Source organism: Saccoglossus kowalevskii, chromosome 13 (assembly GCF_978046115.1).
Source record: "Saccoglossus kowalevskii chromosome 13, keSacKowa6.1, whole genome shotgun sequence".
Lineage (NCBI taxonomy): Eukaryota > Metazoa > Hemichordata > Enteropneusta > Harrimaniidae > Saccoglossus > Saccoglossus kowalevskii.
In genome coordinates, this window is record NC_140653.1 from 17,698,249 (window position 1) to 17,721,559 (window position 23,311).

General features: G+C 37.7%; 2 protein-coding genes across 2 annotated transcripts in view; one reads left to right on the forward strand and one right to left on the reverse strand.

Moving 5' to 3' along the window:
• Nucleotides 1-68: 68 nt before the first annotated feature.
• LOC100378115 (U3 small nucleolar RNA-associated protein 15 homolog) lies at nucleotides 69-15,902 on the reverse strand. Its single transcript, XM_085506995.1, has 11 exons — nucleotides 15,798-15,902; nucleotides 15,071-15,163; nucleotides 14,599-14,783; nucleotides 14,016-14,194; nucleotides 10,556-10,681; nucleotides 9,630-9,765; nucleotides 4,687-4,771; nucleotides 3,754-3,909; nucleotides 3,481-3,585; nucleotides 1,866-2,058; nucleotides 69-329 (listed from the first exon to the last, which is right to left on the reverse strand). Exons 1-11 carry the CDS (start codon nucleotides 15,888-15,890, stop codon nucleotides 103-105), a joined length of 1,578 nt encoding a protein of 525 aa, XP_085363121.1. The 5' UTR covers nucleotides 15,891-15,902; the 3' UTR covers nucleotides 69-102.
• Nucleotides 15,903-18,886: 2,984 nt separating this feature from the next.
• LOC100377969 (protein dead ringer homolog) overlaps nucleotides 18,887-23,311 on the forward strand; it is a 40,023-nt gene continuing 35,598 nt past the window's right edge. The window contains exons 1-2 of the mRNA XM_002734244.4: nucleotides 18,887-18,989; nucleotides 19,836-20,360. Of these exons, the coding sequence (XP_002734290.2) occupies nucleotides 18,972-18,989; nucleotides 19,836-20,360 (543 nt within the window). The 5' untranslated portion in view covers nucleotides 18,887-18,971. The remainder of the gene's footprint in view (nucleotides 18,990-19,835; nucleotides 20,361-23,311) is intronic.

Below are 23,311 nucleotides of genomic sequence, written 5' to 3' on the forward strand. Positions count from 1 at the left end.
GTTGTGCCAGACCAGGAGTCCTACCTGCAATTTAAATCACCTACCATAGTTACACACAATTATGACAATTATATTTAATAAATAAAATCAATCTTTATTTAACTACGCATCAACCATCATTTTATCTACATTATTATTCCATCCAATGTCTATATCTGTTTTATCACTTGACTCCACCTGTGTGCTTGCTGAACCTAAGATGACGTCTAGCATTCCCATCACTTCAAATAAACCATCTTGGAACTGCAATTCTTTCTCTACTTTATTATGAAGACTTTGAAATAAAGAAGCTGTGTCTGGAGACTCTGCTATAGTTGGACCGTATATGTCTGTGATATAAACAACACTTGTTTAGTAATATCTAAATATTATTATAGTAGAAGCCTACTTAACGATAAAATCACCTAGAGGTACATTTTATCCAAAATGGCTGGCAGTCAAATTTGAAATGTGCTCCTGCAACCCAATAGGTATTGTTGTAGATACGCTTTTGAGGTACCCGTAAATAAATGTAGCAACGACACATTGAACTACTACCAGTTGAATAAAAGTTAGCTAAGGATTGTGTGAGACAGCAATTCTCAATGGAAGCCAATTCACAAGCATCTAAGGAGATTACTGTGAAATACTTTATTTTAGCTGGAAATAATTTTCGCTTAAAAAGCTTTTGGTTTTTTTTGTATGGAATGTCAGACATGGGAGAAAAAGTATATTCGCTGGATTTTATAGTGGAAATAAAGTACTGTGGAATACTTTATTTTCGCTTGGAATTAATTTTCGTCGAAAGAATGATTCAGTGAAAATAAAATCCAGTGAATAAACTTTTTTTCCTATATTTTACATTCAACTTAAAACAAGTCATTGAAAATGACACAGTCCCCGTTAAATTTTTGAAAGTTCTCTTTGTGCTCGTCATATTAAAGTGGAGGGGTTGTCGCGAGCATGTCTTTGAAACTTGAGTTCCAAGTGGCGTATACAACAGATTGTTTATTTACATCAAAACACGTGTTCTGTGTAGTAGTAATATGGCCAAAAATAAAAACAGCCATTATTCGGCCATCTTTGATCTGATTATGAAACACACTGATATGTATGATGTATGTGCCAAATATGAATGAAAATGGTACATAAATTGTGGATATATAGTAGTAAGGCCAAAAATTTAGATGGCTGTCAATCAGCCATCCTTGACCAGATTTTGAAACAAATTGTCATAGACATGTATCCTAACATCTATAATCTATGTACCAAGTTTGAATGACAACTGACAAAGCATGTCCAAAATACGACATGGCTGCCAGTCAGCCATTTTGAATCAAATCGCTAAACCACTGCATGTGCATATGTCCCACATAAGGTACTAGGCACATGCAAAGAATGAACGGAATCGGTCCACAGGATTCTGAAATATGACTGACACACGGACGGACGGACAGACTCACGAACAGTCGGGGACATGTATCCTAACATGTATGATCTATGTACTAAATTTGAATGAAAACTGACATAGCATGTCCAAAATACAACATTTTCAAAAAACAAGATGGCTGCCAGTCGGCCATTTTGAATTGAATCACTAAACCACTGCATGTGCATATGTCCCACATAAAGTACTAGGCACATGCAAAGAATGAACAGAATCGGTCCAAGGGATTCTGAGATATGACTCCGGACGGACGCACAGACGCAACACCCAAAAAGTTTATTCAGCGAAAATTAATTCCAGCTAAAATAAAGTATTTTACAGTATTCTACAGTACCTGAAATGCTCATTAATTATATTGTGCAGTTTGGTGTTCTTACAAAAATGTTGAATAGGTGGTGTGGAAAATGATAAACCATCTTATTAAATGAATAATACTTGCCAACAACTTGATTAGTAACGTCTAATAACGTAGTGCTGAAAGTTGTGTTGGTGATGTTCTTTTGAAGAAACTTCAACATTATCTTCAACCACTTTTCATCGCGACCAGCTAGAGCTATTTGTAAACCATTACGCCTGATTAATTCCTGCAGGACACTTACCACAATGGCTGGATTTGACAACCTGTGAGACCGCTGAAATAACAGGAAAAGTTCATTGAGTTACAATTATTGTAATGTATGCATGGTTACAGAACATTTTTGACTAAAGCATCATGGAGATTGTGATTATATTAATTAGTAAAATGCTTTGTACACAAGTAATGTAGATGAATGGGTGAAATGTTTTGGTTTTTCCTAAATTTGTTCATATTTTTTTAGTCTGAGCCAAATTCATCTTAGTAACATTGTGATGTCATGTGACATGTCACGAGACATGGTGATATTATGTGACATGGTGATGTGTCACGAGACATGGTGCTGTCATGAGACATGGTGAATTTTAAGTTGACCAAAAAATAATTTTACAGTTGTCTAGGTGCTGATTGCATATGAAAAGAAGCTGTCTAGGTGTTGTTGCATATGAAAAGAAGCTGTCTAGGTGCTGTTTGCATATGAAAAGAAGCTGTCCAGGTGCTGTTTGCATATTAAAAGAAGCTGTCTAGGTGCTGTTTGCATATGAAAAGAAGCTGTCTAGGTGCTGTTTGCATATGAAAAGAAGCTGTCCAGGTTCTGTTTGCATATGAAAAGAAGCTGTCCAGGTGCTGTTTGCATATGAAAAGAAGCTGTTCAGGTGCTGTTTGCATATGAAAAGAAGCTGTCTAGGTGCTGTTTGCATATGAAAAGAAGCTGTCCAGGTTCTGTTTGCATATGAAAAGAAGCTGTCCAGGTGCTGTTTGCATATGAAAAGAAGCTGTCCAGGTGCTGTTTGCATATGAAAAGAAGCCGTCCAGGTGCTGTTTGCATATGAAAAGAAGCCGTCTAGGTGCTGTTTGCATATGAAAAGAAGCTGTCTAGGTGCTGTTTGCATATGAAAAGAAGCTGTCTAGGTGCTGTTTGCATATGAAAAGAAGCTGTCCAGGTGCTGTTTGCATATGAAAAGAAGCTGTCCAGGTGCTGTTTGCATATGAAAAGAAGCTGTCTAGGTGCTGTTTGCATATGAAAAGAAGCTGTCCAGGTGCTGTTTGCATATGAAAAGAAGCTGTCTAGGTGCTGTTTGCATATGAAAAGAAGCTGTCCAGGTGCTGTTTGCATATGAAAAGAAGCTGTCTAGGTGCTGTTTGCATATGAAAAGAAGCTGTCCAGGTGCTGTTTGCATATGAAAAGAAGCTGTCCAGGTGCTGTTTGCATATGAAAAGAAGCTGTCTAGGTGCTGTTTGCATATGAAAAGAAGCTGTACAGGTTCTGTTTGCATATGAAAAGAAGCTGTCTAGGTGCTGTTTGCATATGAAAAGAAGCTGTCCAGGTGCTGTTTGCATATGAAAAGAAGCTGTCTAGGTGCTGTTTGCATATGAAAAGAAGCTGTCTAGGTGCTGTTTGCATGTGAAAAGCAGCTGTCTAGGTGCTGTTTGCATGTGAAAAGAAACTCGACTCTGTTTGATGCATTCGCATACTTACATCCAGCAAGATACAATCCAACGCCTTGGAATATGCAAATGACTTTAGATGCTTATCATAGTTCTTTAAATATTCTTTTTTGTAATGAGGTACAACAAATGCATCCTGTCAATAAATGTAAAAATTAATAATATTATTATTGATTTGTAAAAGCATGTTTGTGTATTTGATATACAAAATATAATGCATGTTTTCCTTCACAACCAGTGAATATCTCTTTCACTGAATCTCGTAAAATTAAACCCAGTGAATACTTCTTCTACAGTAGCTTACCTTTGACGTCTCGTATATCGGCTTATTTCTTACAAAGAATCGATAATTACGCTGTGATGCATTTTTTTTTCGAGGCAGCTCTGTTTTGTCGTCTTTTCTGTGTTGGATGCTGAGCAGACCATCTGACATACCGACAGTTAAGGTTCTCTCATCAGGCTAACAAAGTAAATATTATATTAAATTATTATGTTATAATTTGACATTTATAACTTACACTAAATTAAATACTGAACTCGTGTAAATCAGTCGTCTAGGTTTGTGAGGAGAATGACAATAGCAACAATCAGTTGCTGGTAACATACATTTGTATCTGTAGGTATTTGGTCTTAGCTAAATAACAAAGGCAGATAAAAAAAATGAATGCTAGCCTAAAGTGTTATCAATGTCATGTGCAATTCAAAGGTCATTTGCATTACTGAAAATGTTGAAAAAAACTGTTTTCAATAATCTGTATAGTAAAAAAAGCAGAATAACAAATTTGTCATCAGGTAATCACTTGGATAAACATGGCTACGACATATTCATAACTGTATTCATTATATCTAAGCTTTCAGATGATATATAGGTTGTTATAGTAGCATGCTCAGTCCCTTTTAGAGAATTTCTGAATCACAGATCAATTTACTAATTTTACATACCCCTGTTGCTACCTTTAGCCAAGGGCAGGCATATCACAAGATAGTGATACTGTAAAATTTATGACAGAGTGAAAGTTAGTCAAATATGAACCTCAGTTGATTATTTTTCATTCAAAGTGGCTGCCAGAGTACGACTTGATGTTACAAGTTAGGGTACACCAGTTGATTTGCTGTTTGACATTGATTTTAAGCTTTCACTCAAGAATTTGTGCTTTTACATATTTAGTACCTTTACTAGAAAGCAACCCTTACAATTTACTTAATTAATTAAATACCAACTGTTGTAGTGACTTACCGACAATGCCATGCTGAGAATGGAACCAGGGTATGTCAAACTATGTACGGCTTTATATGTCGTCAAATCATATATCTGAACATGTCTGTAAATAAAACAATAACAGACAATTGGAATTTGCAATACATGTATAACACGTAGGTCTGTAGCACATATGGTTTGGTAAGGACTTATGGGCTGTAGCTCACTTGGTTTGGTAAGGATTTATGGGTTTATAGCTCACATGGTTTGGTAAGGATTTATAGTTGTGTAGCTCACATGGTTTGGTAAGACTTGTGGGTTTGTAGCTCACATAGTTTGGTAAAGATTCATGGGTCTGTAGCTCACATTGTTGGGTAAGGACTTGTGGGTTTGTAGCTCACATAGTTTGGTAAGGACTTGTGGGTGTGTAGCTCACATTGTTTGGTAAGGATTTGTGGGTGTGTAGCTCACATGGTTTGGTAAGGACTTGTGGGTGTGTAGCTCACGTTGTTTGGTAAGGACTTGTGGGTGTGTAGCTCACATTATTTGGTAAAGATTCATGGGTCTGTAGCTCACATTGTTTGGTAAGGATTTATGGGTCTGTAGCTCACATTGTTTGGTAAGGATTTATGGGTCTGTAGCTCACATTGTTTGGTAAGGACTTGTGGGTTTGTATCTCACATGGTTTGGTAAGGACTTGTGGGTCTGTAGCTCACATGGTTTGGTAAAGATTCATGGGTCTGTAGCTCGCATGGTTTGGTAAGGATTCATGGGTCTGTAGCTCACATGGTTTGGTAAGGATTTATGGGTCTGTAGCTCACATGGTTTGGTAAGGACTTGTGGGTGTGTAGCTCACATAGTTTGGTAAGGATTTATGGGTGTGTAGCTCACATTGTTTGGTAAGGACTTGTGGGTTTGTAGCTCACATTGTTTGGTAAGGATTTGTGGGTGTGTAGCTCACATTGTTTGGTAAGGATTTGTGGGTTTGTATCTCACATGGTTTGGTAAGGATTCATGGGTCTGTAGCTCACATTGTTTGGTAAGGATTTGTGGGTGTGTAGCTCACATTGTTTGGTAAGGACTTGTGGGTTTGTAGCTCACATTGTTTGGTAAGGACTTGTGGGTTTGTAGCTCACATTGTTTGGTAAGGATTTGTGGGTGTGTAGCTCACATTGTTTGGTAAAGATTTATGGGTCTGTAGCTCACATGGTTTGGTAAAGATTCATGGGTCTGTAGCACACATGGTTTGGTAAGGACTTGTGGGTGTGTAGCTCGCATGGTTTAGTAAGAATTTATGGGTGTGTAGCTCACATTGTTTGGTAAGACTTGTGGGTTTGTAGCTCACATTGTTTGGTAAGGACTTGTGGGTGTGTAGCTCGCATGGTTTAGTAAGAATTTATGGGTGTGTAAGCTTACATGGTTTGGAAAGGACTTGTGGGTTTATAGCTCACATGGTTTGGTAAGAATTTATGGGTCTGTAGCTCACATGGTTTGGTAAGGATTTATGGGTCTGTAGCTCACATGGTTTGGTAAGGATTTATGGGTCTGTAGCACACATGGTTTGGTAAAGATTTATGGGTCTGTAGCTCACATGGTTTGGTAAGGATCAATCTGATTAAAATCTGATGTAGTGTACGGGCTTTAATTATTTTGGCTATAAACTTATTTTAATTTTATTTTTATTACCTTTGTTATTAATGCCCTTTTATCTCATTATTTTACTTTGATTTTGATTTTGTGATTTTTTTTAATTCCGCCCTACCTACATCTGATCCGACGCCTATGTAACGAGATTTCAACGAGACCCACTATCGACGATTTTAGTCAACGAATCACATACCTCCTTCTATAGCGTACATGATGACGTCACCGGGTGGCAAACACACTCAAATAAAATGGCGGATTATACCGACGTTAGCGACCGTGAATAACACGGCTTTTCGGTAAGTTTATCATTGTCAAATGCAACGAAAGTCATTTTTATGTTAATATTGTGACTCGAATGGTTCGACTTTAGATCGTTATTCCGCATAGTTATTCTGGGAGTGTTGATTTTGTTTCCACCGGTTCGACCGAACACCAGTGTCTTTTTCCAGTCGCCTGCCCTGGAGACGGGTGATGTTTTGTTGACGATCGGGCCAAAATCGTCTACGGTATTGAAGCTGTAAATATTCATCAAATTGTATCAACATTTTGTACATTATACAATAACTCTTTATTAAAGTAATTGAGCTGATTTGGACTGGAATAAAATATTTTTTATTTGGAACACATCGCAATTGATCAGGAAATATTTGTTTGCTCCAATTTTCTGCGTCGATGCCGTGGGCCGGTGACCGTTATACAATTTAAAATCAGTTTGCATTGTTTACTATAGCTGTTTACAGTGTTCTAATCATTACGATTTACTTATTTTTTTGCTTCCATTCTAGATGATTATGCTCAGTGATGTAAAATTGAAGCGATGACTGAATGAACGAACCTTGGCTGGCGAAGATGTATCTGGAAGTGTACACATTTGTTGGAAGTGAAAAAAATATTCAATGTAATGACAAAAATTGTAAAATGCTGTGGAATTTCTTTTGCAAATAAAAATATACTAGCAATTTTCTATTAATGGTTTATTCAAGTGGGCAAAATATAATGTACAGAAAGATTGCCCGTATACACTGAAAAGTAAGCAACCGACAGCCTGTATAAAAGGGGGTCTGTGATTGGCTGTTACTTACGCGAGATTTGAACGGGACATACATAGGCGTCGGATCAGATGTAGGTAGGGCGGAATTAAAAAAAAAAAAAATCTCAAAATCAAAGTATAATAATAAAATACAAGGGCATCAATAACAAATATAATAAAAAAAAAAAAAAAAAAAAAGTTTATAGCCAAAATAATTAAAGCCCGTACACTACATCAGATTTTAATCAGATTGGGTAAGGATTTATGGGTCTGTAGCTCACATGGTTTGGTAAGGACTTGTGGGTTTATAGCTCACATGGTTTGGTAGGGATTTATGGGTCTGTAGCTCACATGGTTTGGTAAAGATTCATGGGTCTGTAGCACACATGGTTTGGTAAGGATTTATGGGTGTGTAGCTCACATGGTTTGGTAAGGACTTGTGGGTCTGTAGCTCACATAGTTTGGTAAGGACTTGTGGGTCTGTAGCTCACATGGTTTAGTAAGAATTTATGGGTGTGTAGCTCACATGGTTTGGTAAGGACTTGTGGGTCTGTAGCTCACATGGTTTGGTAAAGATTCATGGGTCTGTAGCACACATGGTTTGGTAAAGATTTATGGGTCTGTAGCTCACATGGTTTGGTAAGGATTTATGGGTCTGTAGCTCACATGGTTTGGTAAAGATTCATGGATCTGTAGCTCACATGATTTGGTAAGGATTTATGGGTTTGTAGCTCAAATGGTTTGGTAAAGATTTATGGGTGTGTAGCTCACATGGTTTGGTAAGGATATATGGGTCTGTAGCTCACATGGTTTGGTAAGGATTTATGGGTGTGTAGCTCACATGGTTTGGTAAGGACTTGTGGGTCTGTAGCTCACATGGTTTGGTAAAGATTCATGGGTCTGTAAGCACACATGGTTTGGTAAGGATTTATGGGTCTGTAGCTCACATGGTTCGGTAAGGACTTGTGGGTTTATAGCTCACATGGTTTGGTAGGGATTTATGGGTCTGTAGCTCACATGGTTTGGTAAAGATTCATGGGTCTGTAGCACACATGGTTTGGTAAGGACTTGTGGGTGTGTAGCTCACATGGTTTAGTAAGAATTTATGGGTGTGTAGCTCACATTGTTTGGTAAGGACTTGTGGGTCTGTAGCTCACATGGTTTGGTAAGGATTTATGGGTCTGTAGCTCACATGGTTTGGTAAGGATTTATGGGTGTGTAGCTCACATGGTTTGGTAAGGACTTGTGGGTCTGTAGCTCACATAGTTTGGTAAGGACTTGTGGGTCTGTAGCTCACATGGTTTGGTAAGGATTTATGGGTCTGTAGCTCACATGGTTTGGTAAAGATTCATGGGTCTGTAGCTCACATGGTTTGGTAAAGATTCATGGGTCTGTAGCTCACATGGTTTGGTAAGGATTTATGGGTTTGTAGCTCAAATGGTTTGGTAAAGATTTATGGGTGTGTAGCTCACATGGTTTGGTAAGGATTTATGGGTCTGTAGCTCACATGGTTTGGTAAGGATTTATGGGTGTGTAGCTCACATGGTTTGGTAAGGACTTGTGGGTCTGTAGCTCACATGGTTTGGTAAAGATTCATGGGTCTGTAAGCACACATGGTTTGGTAAGGATTTATGGGTCTGTAGCTCACATGGTTCAGTAAGGACTTGTGGGTTTATAGCTCACATGGTTTGGTAGGGATTTATGGGTCTGTAGCTCACATGGTTTGGTAAAGATTCATGGGTCTGTAGCACACATGGTTTGGTAAGGACTTGTGGGTGTGTAGCTCACATGGTTTAGTAAGAATTTATGGGTGTGTAGCTCACATTGTTTGGTAAGGACTTGTGGGTCTGTAGCTCACATGGTTTGGTAAGGATTTATGGGTCTGTAGCTCACATGGTTTGGTAAGGATTTATGGGTGTGTAGCTCACATGGTTTGGTAAGGACTTGTGGGTCTGTAGCTCACATAGTTTGGTAAGGACTTGTGGGTCTGTAGCTCACATGGTTTGGTAAGGATTTATGGGTCTGTAGCTCACATGGTTTGGTAAAGATTCATGGGTCTGTAGCTCACATGGTTTGGTAAAGATTCATGGGTCTGTAGCTCACATGGTTTGGTAAGGATTTATGGGTTTGTAGCTCAAATGGTTTGGTAAAGATTTATGGGTCTGTAGAACAAATGGTTTGGTAAAAATTTATGGGTCTGTAGCTCACATGGTTTGGTAAGGATTTATGGGTGTGTAGCTCACATGGTTTGGTAAAGATTTATGGGTCACATACAACAGTGAAAATAAACTTCATGGAAACTCACCTGTCTAGTGATGCAGCTAATAATCTATCATTACTTTTATTGAAACATAATGATGTTATTGTCTTATGATGATTACCGAAAGTCGCTAAGAGTTTACCTCCCGCCAAGACATCCCATACTTTAATGGATACACCACCTGAAGCAAACAATGTCAACATTCTCATCAAAATTTATATCTATATTTGTATTATTTCCTGGCATAGTATTTTTGTGCTACACTCCAAGCATATTGTGGCAAAATACACCAACTAATCATGCATTCTAGAATTATGATTTTAATACTCATGAGTAGTGAAAGTGAATGACCAATCAGTGCTTGTTTTACAATGAGGACACTGATCACCTGCTACAACAAATAGATTGATTGGTTCATTGTATTCGAAGGGAGACATGCTGATTGATGCATTTGCGAAATACTACAGAATACAACAATATTGGCGTATTTAACCACAGCTTTCTTGTGGTGATCACAGGATACTGCAAACAAAAATTAAATGAGTCACGAAGATGAGAACTTGTTGAGGACAGCAATTACAAAATGAGCAGACCTTAATTAATTAATTAATGAAAGTGACCTTTAATATGAGCTTTAATTGGCTGTTGAACCATTAAAACTGTAGTAACTGGATAGTAATTCAAAAAGATGCAATTACATCAGATTTTAATCAGACTTCATACATGCAATCACAAGCCATTTTTAAAAATACGTAAATAAGTGAGGTTGTGGAAGAAATGATTGGTGTCTGGATTTTTTTTCTTTAATGTCGAAATGAGTTTGTACTGCATGTTTTTTTTCAATAAAATCACAAGTACAATATTTTTTTTTCATTTCAGTTTCTGCAATTGACCTTCTCAAATGTTACCAATGAGTGGCCGGTACACTGCAATTATGTTGATTCGAGAAATGAACAGTTCAATGCACTCACCTGCAGTAAGGAACATGCTACAGTTTGGAAACATAATTATAGACTCTATTGGTTGGCCATGATCCACAGACAACACGCTGCTCTGTGTTCGGAAATCAAACAATTTCGCAGTATGGTCATATGAACCTGGAATAGACAAATTGACATGATTGTGGCTTTCGATATGGCATCCAGGATCTTGTAGAGCGAGAGACACAATACTGTTATTTTTCAGTCAAATAGTGTTCTGTCAAATTCACTCTTGTCATCACATCAAATACAGTACCTTGGACACATAGATCAGTGTAACAATGAACCTGATTTAGTCAGAGGGGTCTCAGAACCCGCCTATTCACATAGTTCATACCCACCATAGACTCCGGTCAGTCCAAATGACTATTTTGAACTGTAGGCATTAATCTGCGATTCAGCCAATGACGGAGAGAGAAATCTAGGTCAGAGGAAATACCCATGATCTAAAGATTTTCCCCTTACGTCAGGAACCACGTGACAAAGGCAATGAGGCGGTGCCATATTGTCTTCCTCCTCAGTCTGGTTCTTTTTCTTAGCACCAAGGACTAAGCCAAAGCTACGGAAAAAATTGGGTGGTCGGGGGGGACCCGGAGTCTATGGTGGGTATGAACTATGTGAATAGGTGGGTTCTGAGAACTCTCTGCCTAAATTCAATACGTTCAATTACCCACCATAGACTACGGTCAGTCAAAATAACTATTTTGAACTGTAGGCAGAGTCAGACGCCGAAAATGATACCAAACCCAGACCAGGATAATACCCTCTACCTATGACCACGTAGTTGAGACCAGTGAAGAAACGGTGTGTACCAACGCCTTGCGCAACAGCAGTAGCACCACCTGTTTCCACACTCAAATCGCTCAAATCTAGCGAGGCTTTGTTCGTTACGTTTTGTCAGCTTGGGGTAGTTACCGCTTGCCCTTGGCAGAAGTCAAACTGGCTCGTGGGTCTCACCTGTACCAACTGGTAAGTGGGATCCCGAATCACCGAGACTGCTTCTTCCATTCTCAAAAATGAAGAGGGTGGGGGAGGTCCAACCTGCGTAACTGAGCCGGTGGTGCGCACAGTGAAAACACCCAAAACTGCATTCCGCTGTACAAAGACAGCCCCTGCCACGAGAGCCAGATGACACTGCGGGATATCCCGCATAGCCGTGTGGTGTCCCAACAATGGCTGTGTCTGCTGGTCTAGGGGCTGGTGTGTTCCACCTTTGATGCACCAGAGTTCTGGCAGCACAAAACAACGTGTTCCAGTGGGCTGGCTACAACTCAAAGGTTGAGGATTGCCACTCTGCTCTCAGTGCGTGCGTTATTTCTGACTGAACTGTCAAAATATTCCATGAACATGGCCACCCTCTTTGTATGTCCCACCGAACCAACAAATTTGTGGTACCGGGGTCGGGAGAGGAACTAAACGATCCGATGGGTCACGAGTTTTTACTCCAGACTCTGCTGGCTTCGGTCTCAAACACCGCTAGATCGGGTAGCACTTGGTCCAGCGGAAAGGGTTGAGATTAGAATTACCCTACCTTAAGACTTAGGCCTCTATTCCACGGGGGACCAAGGTCCGCCCATCAACATAGTCTGTGTGTTCCCCACTACGTCCAGCACTCTGCCAGACCAGGATGGTCCTGCAGTCGGTATTGCTTTGGATCCCGCCATCTGGATCCCGGAAGTGACAGTCCTACCGAGAGTGACTGTTTCAGGATCGAGGATGATGGGGTTGAACATCAGGTCATTAGGATTGATGTTCCCCCTTCACCCCAAGGCGTGGCTCACAGAGTCAATACGGAGAACAGACTCCGAGGGGGCCGCCCGTTGTTGCACCAGCCGTGATGGCCGGGCAGGTCCCCTCTGGGAGCGGCTGCGGGTCATCGAATGAGGATTGACCAGTAGTGGGGGCAGGACTCAGGAAATCAAAATTAATCCCTTGTCACTGGGTCCGACAGGCGATCCTTGGCTGGCAGAATGCGGGGTGGAGGGGGGTGTAAAATGTTAATGTACAAATCCCTGTCCTGCTTGGTCCCCTCAAAATCATGCATGCAAATATATCCTGCTGGTGTGCTTCTTCCGGCTCGCCAAAACAAAAGACAACTGCAACATGCTCTCTCTGCATTTGGTCTACCTGACCGCAGAGACGCAATTTGTTCCGGCAGGTTCTCAACCAAAAACAAGTAGGAGGACTTTTTGCTCATGCTACACACCACTCATTCAAGCTCACATTACTGTACTAGCGATTACTACAAACTAGAGCGACGTGGTCAGTCTCGGTAATTTGCAAGCGACCTTGGAAAGCATTCCAGGCCTCGGAACCCCAGTTGTTACAAAAAAAACAATCACTAGGCAAAACCTTGATTCCCGCACACAGTAAATACAAATAGCATTGCTATGTGAGTTGCAAGCTTGATCTTTGGGGTGACAAGAAAAAAAGATGATGAAGAGCCTTGGGCGTGTTACCCTTCTTGCTATGCATTTCTAACAACACATCGGTAAAAATTAAACAAGACATGCATGAGAGGAACTAATTACAGTTAAAAAGCTGACACAAAGGGATCCAACATTGTGGCCAAAATGCGTCAACCAAGTTTTTTCTTTCTTGTAAGGCAATGCCTCATTGCCTCGGTCACGTGGTTTTTGACGTAAGGTGAAAATCTTGAAAATTTCTCTCTCAGTCATTGGCTGAATCACAGATTAATGCCTACAGTTCAAAATAGTAATTTTGACTGACCAGACTATGGTGGGTAATTGAACGTAGTGAATTGACAAGAGAAAATGGAACATTTCTATATTCTTTATTTGAATTCATTAAAAAAATATGTTTCACAAATTTAACAAGTATCATATTTGCTCTATTAGAACACATTTCACACATAAACAAAATTTATGATTTACAAAAATTATAAAATTGTACTGACAAGTGAAAATACCAAAAGACATTCCGTTTAGGTTACTGAATGTAACAAGACATGTCATACTAGTCTTTGTTGTTTGCTGTACTTTACAATATAAAAATAATTTATCTATATTTATTTATTTATACAGCCATCATATTTTAGGGCTAAATTTAGTTCGCAGAAAAACACATTTCTGAAAATGTAATATTTGTATGTATATATATTGTTCAGAAGGAACCAAAGAATGTAAATTTGATACATTAGAAGCAATCATGAGGATGATATTCAACAAAATTCACTGCAACTCCCTAGGACCCTAGAAAAAGTCAGCGACTCCCCAGGACCCCAGAGAAAGTCGCTTTGAACCACTCTTTTAAAGATAACAAATGAAACATTCACTGCTACAAAATTTTGCTATGTAATTTCCATGCCACTACATTAAATTAATCAGTATGCATATTCATATCCAAAATAATTTCCGCTGAATTTCATGGGCTTCAATTTGGTACACAGCCAAACAGAAAAAAAAAAAGACCTGCTGGTTTATAAACTCACCTGTTAATAATAAATCATTACTGGTAGAACTAACAATGCCACATCGGATGTAGTCAGTATGTTCCTCAAAATGTGAGATTTCTGTTTCGTTTGGAATATCCCAATATTTGACTGTCTTGTCGTCGCTGCACGAAATAATGTGGACGTTATCTGATGTAAACCTATTAACGTGGACAGGCCTGCAAAATATGACAGAGGCATATGCAGCAATTTATACATATTTCTGTATATCATGAACAAGTTCACAAGTTCATACCAATCAAGCAAGTTCTCAAGAACTGCAATCGCTTGCGGATATGGTGGCATTTTTGAGAATTACAGCCCAAGTCAATTATTAATAAATTCTACAAGAATAAAATTGGAAAAACAAAACAAGGTATTGAAGAAATGCCTAGAAAATTTGAAATGTATAAAAATAGTGTTTTTTGTTTCATTTTTCATGTAATTTTTTTCTTTTTCTATTGTTTATTCAATTTATTTGACATTGCCAACAAAAAAAGCTGTGACATGCAGAACTTTAACTGGTATGTGTGATAATCAGAATTTTTTTTTCAAGGTCGGTAGTGTTTCCATGGTGACTTACCTCTGATGACCAGTGAAAGTTCTGAGAATGGATCGGCTACCAAGATCAAACAATCTGACAAGACCTTCCTCTCCACCAGCAATCAGTAGTTTGCCATCATTTCGGAAACATCCACAATATGCTGTGTCTTTGAATCGAGAGATGGTTTTCACCACTTCATCTGTTTGTGGACTATAAATCTGAACCTGCGAAAACAAAAATATCAGAAAGTATATGTTACCTGAGTTTACAAAATACAGAAAACAAATAAAAAAGTTGTAAATGACGAAACCGGATTGTCATTGTCTGTTGTTAAAAACTACCACAAAATTCTATTACTCGCACAAATTTGTCTCGCTTGAAATGAAAGCAATAGACAAAACAGTATTTGTATTAATTGACAAGCATGTAATCCATTTCTTTTATTGAGGGATACTCTAAATAAAAAAAACAAAAAAAAACAAGTAATGGTTGGAAAATAGTGTGACCTTACCCTGGATGAACTTGTCGCAGCATAATTATGAGGTTCAACAGGTGAGTAGTGTATATTGCTTATAGCACTGTATTCTTTGACTGTAATGGGAAACTTAAAGAAAAACAAAATACTACAGTAAAATTACGCACTTGGCAGACATCAACAGAAATGATAGTCAAAGTTAAAATAGTATATGTACACTCAATCTTACAGCATGAGCAAACAAGATTTGCATGGAACTTGGCAAACTCTTTAGGAAAAACCCTATAAACATTACGCCAACAATTTGAAAATATACATCTTTGTGGTTTTGTTGAAATGGAAGGACAATTTTAAAATAAAAAAAAACTTCGCAATAATTAGGACGGAGTGCTTGCCGTGTAACCCCAGTATGTACATTTCTGACAAAAACTACGACACGCGTGACTGTACCCCCCCCCCCCCCAATATATAGTGGTCAACCCCTTATTATGCAAAGTTGACATCAGTGATCTAGGATAACCATGACGTTTTTTTTTATTCTCCAAACTACCCGCGATGACAACACTGCTCAGCAAACAATCACGTTATTGTCGTTACACTGACTTGATCGTGTTCCGAGATTGTGTTATTATCCCTGGTTATGTTGACATCATTCCATTCATACCACGTGCGTACAAGGTTGACAAGGTACACACAATAACTGGGCCCGTTGTTTACTTAATGCAACTGCAAACTCAAATCAGATCAACTTAAAATCAAATACCTCAAGATTTTGCCAGTACGTCTTATCTCGCGAGTATGTTTCTCCGAATTCACTGGGCAAGCGAACGGGTGTTTTCTTGTAGGACGTCGCCATCTTTGAAGCCTCGTTTTCACTCACAAAGGGGGCGCACTTCATTATCACCATACATCAATAAATGCTCCGTGTTAGAAAGGGATCAATATAAGGTCTATGGTAGCTATTAGAAAAGAATACTAGTACATCAAAGTTCTTAAGTAAGTTTAAGAAAAAGTCGGAGTAGCTAGGTGCAAGTTCAAGTATAACTTTCTAGTCGATATTTATCATTATTGATAACACAATCAACTTCAAGATTAAAATGTGTTTACATTTGCAATGATCGGAGCAGCTACAACCGAACCATAGACTGTACCGTCAAGCTTAGATATTGAAAACAGAAAAAAATACGCAATATAGTCTGCGTTTAATAACAATATATTACAAATTTCAAATTACGTAAAATATTAGATCCATTTTCTCATTACAATCAAATATCACTAAGATTAATTGCATGGCGTCAAATTCAAAATAATACAAAAAGTTAAACATTATAATTATAATTATAACTAATCTAATAAGATTTTATGTGTTCGGATATTTCAAGGGAATAATATAAATTTGTTCTATTCATTTACACGTGGATCTTATGACATGCGACCCAAGTGTGTACATAAGTGTACATTCTGTTGTACTAAAAAGAAACATCTGTATAATACACGAACTGCCCGCCGTATTAACTCTGACCACTTCTTTCTTTGGCCTGAGGTGAGTTTGTGCGCCCTCGACGACATGTTTTGCCTGAACTAGTCTACCGATAAAGCCGACAATTTCTCTCCTCAAAACAATTTATTAAATCCTCTTTAGACTTTGTTGACCAAATATAACTATGGAATACTAGTAGATGAAGTGCAGCGTTTCTTATTTGACGTTATTTCCAATCATTTTGAGATGCGTAGAACGACTGACGTAACATTTTAATTGACGTATACCATCTCCCAGTCAGTCGAGTGCTGGTATCCAAAACTAAGTTCTGATCAAGAATGTTTGACAGCATTGTAATCATTGCAGAATCATTGCGTTTTGAGTCACACCATAATTGCCGTGGTGTCAGTTGGTTCTATAATTGTGAGAAACATGAGAACGGAAGTGGTACCTTTGTCTGAAATATGAAGATTGCGGATGTAGTTCGGAGACTACTCTCAAATACTTTATTTTAGCTGGAATTAATTTTCGCTGAATGGATTTTTGGGTGTTTTGTATGGAATTTATTTTCACTGATTTTTGACGAGTTGAATGTAAAATATAAGAAAAAAGGTATATTCGCTGGATTTTATTTTCTCTGAATCATTCCTTCAGCGAAAATAGCGAAAATTAATTCCAAGCGAAAATAAAGTATTTTACCGTCTTTCTCCGATTGTATATGTATATCCAAATGCCTTAATTTAAACCATTTGGGCACTATCGTTTTGCTGCAAAACAATTTATATTTTTTTCTTAATAATTTCTTTGGTATAATTACCTCTTTGCTACATGTCCAGATCTTCTTTTTTTTGAAAAGAAATATGGAAAACATCATGTGGGTTTATTTTGTGAAAGGTGACACGAGTGTGTACAAAGGTCAAACCATTCACGTGGAGTTCAATATTCTTTGTGAGAACTTTAATCGAAGTTACTTTTTTGGATTGCAATCAAAAACTATAAAACCACCGGTTTGTTTTAAAATTCATTTTTTTAATGGAGTGACATGTCAATCGTAGACATATTTCTGGTACATCATCAGTAGAAATCTTCATTATTTTCTTTAGATCTTCCATTGTATGTGTCCGCTATCATATACTCACATTGGATACGATCTGCATGAGACGAACATCGGTCACTTGCTATCTCGAACTAAAACTCCGGGGATCATAGAAGTGTTAAACATCCCATAACATTTACTTGCCAAGTATGTGATGATATTTATGTGGTTTAATTGCTGTAGAAGGTGTAAGTATTCGAGTTTAAAAACGTGTGTTAAACAGTGCAAACATTTGGTAAAGCACGTCTATTCATACACTTTATTTATCAGCAGCTTTCAGCTTTTCGGTTCTTCGGACAATTTTGCGAATTTTGCTTCAAAACTACGTTTTTTTTCTTTGATATACAATGTAAATTACAATGAACCGTTTTCTACCAGTATTAACAATTGTTACGATTTGGAAGACGCTTTTCTTAAATTAGACTTTCAAGTTGAGCATTATATTTAAATAATTCGCTACGAATTAGGATTCATTTCACCCATGCTCCGTGAAAAGAATACTGTTGAACTCTGTGTATTGAATAAGCCTGAGTACCTCTATCATAGAGGGACTGTGGAATAAGTAAAGACACTGTTACCCAACATAAGTGACGCAAACACACCGGACACTCGAGTCAGTCCCTCTACTGTAACACACTCCGACAACAACAGTAATAAATATGCAGTGGTACTGTAAACCTCATTATTATTCACAACTAATATTCAATTTGATTATTTTAATTCTAAGTCATATTTTTACTTTTTTAATTCAACACATTTTCCAGTGAATAGTAAAGTTCGCGTGGTTTAGTTAATTAATTAATTAATTAATTTAATTTTACTTACAATCATCGAAAATGTCGTTATTAAAAGACAGTGAATAATGAATGCGTTTACAGTATTCTTGTAGTTCGGTACATGTACATGTATCTCAACTTTTTTAATACGATCTTTTAACGAGTTAATTTAAATTACATGTAAAAACGGAAATTTAACACTTTAGCGCCAAACACTGCGTACTGGGTGTCAATCCGCCACTAACAATAGTTGGCTTTTTAACCCCAGAGCACATCAAATAGCCGATCGGGTTTGTTTGGTAGGTTGAATACGTAATGAAGTCATGCTCAATAACGGCACTGACAATGCTTTTGTCACGGTCGACAACTAGCCATGCTTTCATTTACATATATAATTGCCCAACAATCCCTGGATGGGTAACATTGGCAGACGCCCCCGCCCCTACTCTATTAATTCCCTCAAAAGTGCATCTTGGGAAAACAAATGCAATTATAAATTTCGTCTGAATACTACGCATTGAAGAGAGATCTGGCATTTACACGTGTGAATTTAATGTTGCGTATGAAAATATTGTCGATGAAAGCATGATGACGACCAAACCGGTAAGAATTTGACCCATTCGGTGAGACTAGATATATTTGTGACACTAATAGTTAAACTTTTACAATGAATAGCAATGATCGGCGCTGTGTCGATTTCATACAGCGCGGCGTCCTGTGAATCAAAGCGTGTGTCTGATTAACTTAGTACGCATGCACCACAATTTCACTGTCGCGTTTTAAGGTAGGTTCTTCGATTCAATCAGCGCATTTGGCGAGAATTTTCGCCGTCATGCAGTGCATATGTGCCCCGTTTAACTGTCGGGGCAATACTACCCACTTGTATGTCATGTTTTGATACATTCGGTTAGTGTCTGTTATAAAGTCCGGGCTGGCCCGCTGTGTAGTAGCGGATGCAAGATTGGCTGTTGACATTTGCTTGTACCTTGTCACAATACAGCTGACATTTGCCACTAAAACTCAACTGGGCAGCCAGTTATGTCAATGTGACCATTCTTGTCAGTTTTCTGGTAGCCTGAGATCTTCGTCATTGGTCTTTGGAATGTAGAGAAAGGTAGTAATTGGCAGAAGTGTTGAAATGTCAGTGTTGGTCGTATAAAAGGCCAGTGTAAATGTAGCGTTTGTTTTCATAGGGCCAAGAAAGCCATTTTGAAAGCAACATTCGGAGAATGGGTCGTAGACATGGTTGGGGACGTATACTATTACATTCCGTGCAGTTTTGTCAGGATTTAATTTCAATTCATTATGAACTAAATCAGAGAGTGTATATAAACCCCGGTCTGGTGAACTGATATAGACCACCCCGGACGGCGCGCCAAGTTTCATATCAGCCTAGTGAAAAGCCACACTTCGATTAACTTTTTTGTGTGCGTTTGATTTCTGATTCAGGACACTGTTCGTGCGTATGATTTAATATCAGGACTGAAGTTCTATGGTAGTGTTGACAGTTTCTCCCATTCTGCTGAACTTTCTAGACCGGGTCGAATCGAAGCCCTAAAGGTGCAGTTCGGTGAGGAGCAGGTCATGGATTCGTTGTGTGAAAGATCGAGAGAGAGTAGCCGCGTTGACATGGAGCGGGAAGAGGGACATCAGACAATCTCACACCCAGACGTGACCACCGGTGACAAGCATGAGAACGCAGAGAGAAACGTTGTTGTTGAGAGGAACGGGGACCACAGCCCGGTCGATTTGAGACCTCAAATAACAGTGAAAACTGAGTCACGTATGTCGCCCATGGGTATACAGCGAAAATACCAACACAGAATTAATGCGGACGATCATGAGCTGGAGGGAGAGGACAGAGAATTGTCACCCGATATACGCTATCAACAGCACCCCCCGCACACACCGACGGAGAAAACATCACCGCCGCCCAATTCGCAAGAATGGACGTTCGAAGAACAGTTCAAACAGGTGAGGCGTATTTTCACTTTTAATTACAAAATGTTTGACGAGTTTAGAACAGCAGCGTAGCTACGATTCTGAAACCAAGTATGTCAAGCTTCACCTTATTTGCAGACATTGCCGTGCGAAGAGGTCAAAAGATCAAAATACAACTGGGCAATTTTAATGTCCCTTTCAATCTCACTAAGAAAAGTGGGCAGCTAGACGGACATAAAACACCCATTGAAGAAATAATTTAAGGCCATAAAGCACAGATGGTAACTTTTAATAGAATATAAATTTCAATAAGACATTCATTCAGATCCAGCGAAGGAAACTTTCCCCGTTCAATTTTTAATTTGCATTTTGTTAAGAAGAACAACTTACTTGTAAGGTGATATTGCTGTTCATTTTTGTTGACTTTTCAAACAGAAATACCTTTTGAGTAGTGAGCCATATTAAATAGTACCCATTCAATTAAGCATACTGCTTTAGCTTTGGTAGACATCGGGGAAAACATAGCACAGCCTGGCTTTGTTAAATGTTATAAAAAAAAGAAGAAAAAAAACTTTCTAACCTTTGGAATTTTGTAATAACTTTTTTTCACTTGAAAAGAGATAAACTTCATGATAATAAGCAAAAATTTATGGAGAGAAAGTGGCAAACAAAGTAACCTAGTGACTCTAATTGAAGTTTACATTTTGGCTTTACATTATTATCACCATTAAATCAGACCATTATATGCTGGAGCTCCTACCAATAAAACACTATAGAAAGTTCTGCTGTTATAATCTTCAATCTAAATGAAGTTCAAGGCAATAGAACATACTGAATACCTCCTCAAAAACTCTCGTTATTTCTACTAACTTCATAGTATCTATCTTTCTTTTCATTCCTCTTTTTATATGTCGCGTTTAATTAATTATTCTCAATAGAACGCAAATGTTAGATTTTAATAAATAGTGACGAGATTCCTAGAGTGGAGAAATTAAATTTCGTTGAGCGAGTCGTTTATCACCAATTTTGCTTAAAAATAGTGTTCAGTGAGGCATGCCTTTGGGACCAATTTAATACAGAACTTTGTACAGTTCGGTAAAATAAAAAAAATTTTGACTACTTTGTAGGATTTCCTTGTTCTGTTGTTCAAGTTCACTTGCTGTCTGTCTATTGGAATTTCAGAGAATGACATTTGCTACAAAACTGCATAGCTAAACAAGTGACCTATATAAAGTATTGATAATGTAGCTAAACAGACTAACTGCTTTTTATCTGCTGTGTCGTTTTTATTAATGGCTAGGAGGCAGACATTATGTCAGCCAACAACTAAAATAATTACTACTTGGTATTCTGATTGATGACTTTGCAATACGGCGTTCACTTATTGAGAATAAATTTAATGTTTTTTTTTTTTTTTATTTTGCGACCTGGCTATCAAAACAAGACAGATAGTGTCTCTGACATGATAAGTCAAAACATCTGGTTTATTTTTGGTTGATACGATATTCATGAATGGGCCCACCAGTGCGTATCCCCCATATTTTGACATTTCGATCAATTATGACTGACGAATGGATAAGATGCTTTTAATTTTGAAATGTACGTGATGCAATACAATGCTTGTAACAACCAGTTTCTGTGGATTAATATTTAATGTATAAAACAATTGCAAAATAATTAAATACAAAACCGGCAATGCTGGTGTGAATTTGTTTTTTATAAAATATTTATAAATTTTTATAAAATTTAAAAAAGAAATTGGGAACAACCTAGCGTGGATGAATACCACCCATATAGCGGTCAGTCAGTTTCGACTTGTCATTTGACACTGGTTGCTTTCGCAATTTAATGTTGAGTGCCAAAGGATAATTTTACTACTCGTACTTGCATTCTTTTTAAATATATTTCAGCAAACGAATCTCTGTAATTTCAAACGTTTTAAACAAATTTGATGGGATCTATTTTTTGCGTTCATAACAGTAAATTGATTGAAGAAACCCTGCAGGAACTTGTAGGTTACGAATGTTACCACAGCTAATGAAAGCACCGGCTTTGCATTTGAATAAAGCGCAAAGATTTTTCCGGGATAAATGTTTTATAAATATATACAAATTCATGCCTTCGTGAAACTTGGTGTAAAACTTTTTAAGAGGTCAATAAAATAAATCCAGATCAACTTACCATCATTACCTAAGATTCATAGGTTTGAAAGAAAGTGTGAAAAGTTTGTTATCGTCTGAGATTTTCAAAACACAGCACAGGGACTTTAATAGATTGAGAAATGTCCCTAAAATTTTATCAAAATACACTTTATATACCGTGGCCAACACTACCAGTAATTCAGAAACGAATGTTCACCACTGGGTCATGAAAGCCACAAAGAATCACTTGATGAAAGCCTACATAACTTTTGCAGTTCTTATTAGACTAAAAAAAGAATATTAGAATCTGCATAAAAAAAGTATTATTTGCTTTCCTATTTGGAAACTACCAGCTACATATACATCATTTAACTATGAGAGTAATAGTTGCATGAAAATTTGTTAAAATGGTATGGCAAATTTGGGGGATGGAGTCTTTTTCTTAGATTTTTATCAAATTCTGATTTTAAGGAGAAAAAACATGGTAATTTGTTTGACATGTAGTGTACGTTCAAACATACACATCTAACTTACGTTGTGACGACGCACATTGGATTAACTTTTAATATAGTTGAATTAACTTTTAATATAGTTGCGTTATGTTTGGATTAAAACACGACTCTATATAGGGTTGCGATTTAGCTCAATTATATTGCAATTCAACATAGAATTGCATTTTAATTCAAGTTTAATTGAATAAAAATGCAACAAAGTAGAAATAACATCATACAACCTGTTACTTAACATAGAAATATTTGCAAAGCTTAGGGTTAATAATGGGGGTATGGTACATTCATATTAAATTTACTAACTCTCTTTTTACTAACATAATCTACGCAAACT

Bases quoted from the DNA above. Each gene is read 5' to 3' on its own strand.
- LOC100378115 (XM_085506995.1), bottom strand. From the start codon at position 15,890: ATGGCGACGTCCTACAAGAAAACACCCGTTCGCTTGCCCAGTGAATTC. The intron at 4,772-9,629 runs GTGAGTTTCCAT...TTTTATTTACAG, and splicing joins TTAGCTGCATCACTAGACAG to ACATGTTCAGATATATGATT. The intron at 3,586-3,753 runs GTAAGCTACTGT...ATTTATTGACAG, and splicing joins CGATATACGAGACGTCAAAG to GATGCATTTGTTGTACCTCA.